Source organism: Formica exsecta, unplaced genomic scaffold (assembly GCF_003651465.1).
Source record: "Formica exsecta isolate Colony F162 unplaced genomic scaffold, ASM365146v1 scaffold219, whole genome shotgun sequence".
Taxonomy (NCBI): domain Eukaryota; kingdom Metazoa; phylum Arthropoda; class Insecta; order Hymenoptera; family Formicidae; genus Formica; species Formica exsecta.
In genome coordinates this window covers 38,290-41,257 of record NW_021849487.1, presented here as the reverse complement: position 1 = coordinate 41,257, position 2,968 = coordinate 38,290, and the positions used below count along the sequence as shown (strand labels likewise).

At 42.0% G+C, this 2,968-nt stretch overlaps 2 protein-coding genes across 2 annotated transcripts; both read left to right on the top strand.

The window, feature by feature from the left end:
- Nucleotides 1-906: 906 nt before the first annotated feature.
- On the top strand, nt 907-1,416 carry LOC115235384. The gene has a single exon (XM_029807144.1). It carries the CDS (start codon nt 907-909, stop codon nt 1,414-1,416), a length of 510 nt encoding a protein of 169 aa, XP_029663004.1.
- A 101-nt stretch (nt 1,417-1,517) lies between these two features.
- LOC115235383 lies at nt 1,518-1,832 on the top strand. The gene has a single exon (XM_029807142.1). It carries the CDS (start codon nt 1,518-1,520, stop codon nt 1,830-1,832), a length of 315 nt encoding a protein of 104 aa, XP_029663002.1.
- Nucleotides 1,833-2,968: the final 1,136 nt, after the last annotated feature.

Here is a 2,968-nt window from a genome sequence, read left to right as displayed (position 1 = left end):
AGATTAAACTAATTTCGAGACTTATAACACGATACTAAATGTAAATTCCACGAATAATAAATTTTACTTTAACGACAACGACGAGGTTATCGCGATTCCAGTGGGATCTTACGAGTTAAGAGCTATAAGCGCGTATTTAAGAGCCGCGATTCATAGCAAACGACGAGCGAGAGAGGAGATACGAGAGCGCGGGAACGAGGAACTGGAAACGAGCGATGACGATTATATATACAGCGTCGGCGACGACCGCGACGACTATTTCGAAGACGATGACAACGGTGATAAGAGTGAAAATTCTATAACGCTTTGCGGTAATGATAACACTATGAGAAGCGAGATTAAGTGCGCGTATCGAGTAAATTTAACAAAACCCAATAACATCGGTTCGCTACTGGGTTTCTCGTCTCGCGTGTTACAATCGAATAAATGGTACGCGTCCGATAAGCCGATAAATATTATGGCTATTAATCTCATTAGAGTAGAGTGTAACGTCACGACAGGAGCGTATCATAATGACAAATCCGCGCATACTATACACGAGTTCGTGCCTAATGTTCCACCCGGATATAAAGTGTCGGAGATCCCAGCGCAGATCATTTACCTCCCGATCATCGCGCGGACCATTACTGATATAAATGTGCGTGTCGTGGATCAGAACGGAAGATTAATCGATTTTCGCGGCGAAGAGATCACAGTTCGTCTGCACGTGCGGCGAAGACGATAGAAAGGTGCGCGATGCTCGTAGTGAACGGATCGAATGCGAGAAACGCGCCCATCGTCGCTATCGCGTCGCCTCTAGACGCGAAAAAGAGAAAAAAAAGGGAGGAAGGTTAACCGCCTCTAACGCGGCTTTCCTGCGCTCTTTGGGCTTTGTCGTACCAAGAACCGTTTCTCCGTAAAAACGGAATGTGCGACATTTTAAGCATCGGCGGGGAGCCGATCTTTGACGATCGTATCGTCAAGATCGAAACTCACACATACAATCCTTACGCCAATACTACGTTTGGGAATAGCGACGAGATACGAATTCCTATACAACAGCAAGATCTGTACACATTACCGTGCGATAGTTTTCTCTACATAGAAGGTAGACTCGAGTCTAAAGTGTCGCCGAGTGCGCAAGAGGAAACCGCGTCGGTGACGAGGCTAGTGAACAATTGCGCGGCGTTTATGTTCGAGGAGATTCGCTACGAGCTCGATGGTGTGGAAATCGATCGAAGCAGAAATGTTGGGATAACGAGCATGATTAAGAATTACGCGCCGCTGTCAGTCGAAAAAAGCAAGATATTAAAGAACGCCGGATGGGACTTTTCGGCGGCAACTCATTCGTCGATCAACGATTTCAACTTTTGCGTACCTCTCATCGTGTTATTAGGTTTTTGCGAGGATTACAGGCGTGTCGTGATCAACGCGTGACACGAACTTATTCTGATATAGCGGAAAAATCGCGAGCGTGTTGGTTGACATCTAATCATCATCAATTAAAGTGGAATGACGGACACGTCAATTACGGGTCGATGAAAAGACTCGTTCGGGACGTCGTATGCCGAGAATCTAGCCCAGATTCAACGATAAGAATCTACGTCAAAAGTCACGAGAAGAAAAAATGGCTGATCGAGACCTTAGGAAACGTCGCCGACAATCGCGACGTAGCCGTCTCCGTCGAGACTATCGACGCTGATTACGAGGATATCGAACGTTTGGAAACTCTAAACGCTTCGCGGGCCTTTCGCTGCGGATATCACGCGAAGAATTGCGCGTTAGAGAACGCTTGTAAATTGCACGATTGGTGGTTCGAACGACGCGATCATTTGCGTAATATGTGCGATTGATTCTATATTATATTACTTTATATCTACTCGTTTGTATTATAAATTATATTGAATTATTGTATATTGAATTATTGTATATTGAATTATTGTATATTATGCATCATCATATATTATATAGCATATCGAGTCAATTATTTAATCTATAAATTTAATTATATTTTAAGCTCTATATAATGTATCGAATCTATTATCAATTATATAACCTATAAATGTAATTATATATTTTAAACTTTATATATAATGTATCGAGTCATTTATATAATCTATAACTTAAATCTATAAATTTAATCATTTATTTTAATCATTTATTTTAAGCTTTAATAAATGTATTCGTCATACTGTCGCAAAATACACGCTATACTAACGAACCGCGTTTTTTCTTTTATCGCGGTCACGTATCTTTTCCCACGATAATAGCATCTCCTATTTTATACAGATGTCCGTCAGAAAAGTGTTTGATTATCTAACTGATTAGTGTTATTATAATAAAATTAAAATAAATCTAAAGGATAGCGCGAGAGCGAGAGGATATCGAAGAAGGAAAGAGAAGCGAAAAGAATCGACGCTTCGTTTAATATATATAGCATTTATTCATAAAGAATCACATTTTACACATGCGCAATACATGCGTCCAACTGAAAGTTGAGTCTGAACAAATCCGGACTGTTCTCGATGACGCTTCGCGCTTCCTCGCGCAAATCCGAGGCGAGATCTCCCAAAACGTAAGCCTTTATTGCAATTAAATCTCCGTTCACGTTAATATAATCGGCGGCGTTAATTATCTGCTCGATTCGGTCCATATCGAGCAGTTCGGGACCGATTTTAATTCTCGCTATTTCGCACTTCGCCACTTTGCTCTTCACCGTTTCGCGCTTCGTCGACTCGTCACTTCGCTATTTCGCGAGCGAGAATACTTTGACGCTTCTCGAAACGATCTTGCGTTTATAAGGATCGACGCGCGGATGCCGCGGTACGAGCGAAGATAAACGAGTAATAAAAATAGATTATAGAGAAAAATAACAAAGAATAATGCGATAAGAGGGACTCGAGCGCCCGCTAAATAACGCGCATCCCGGATACGCGATGAATGTTTATCGTCGCCGGAAGGGGTACGTTTCTCTAATCGCCCGTCGAGT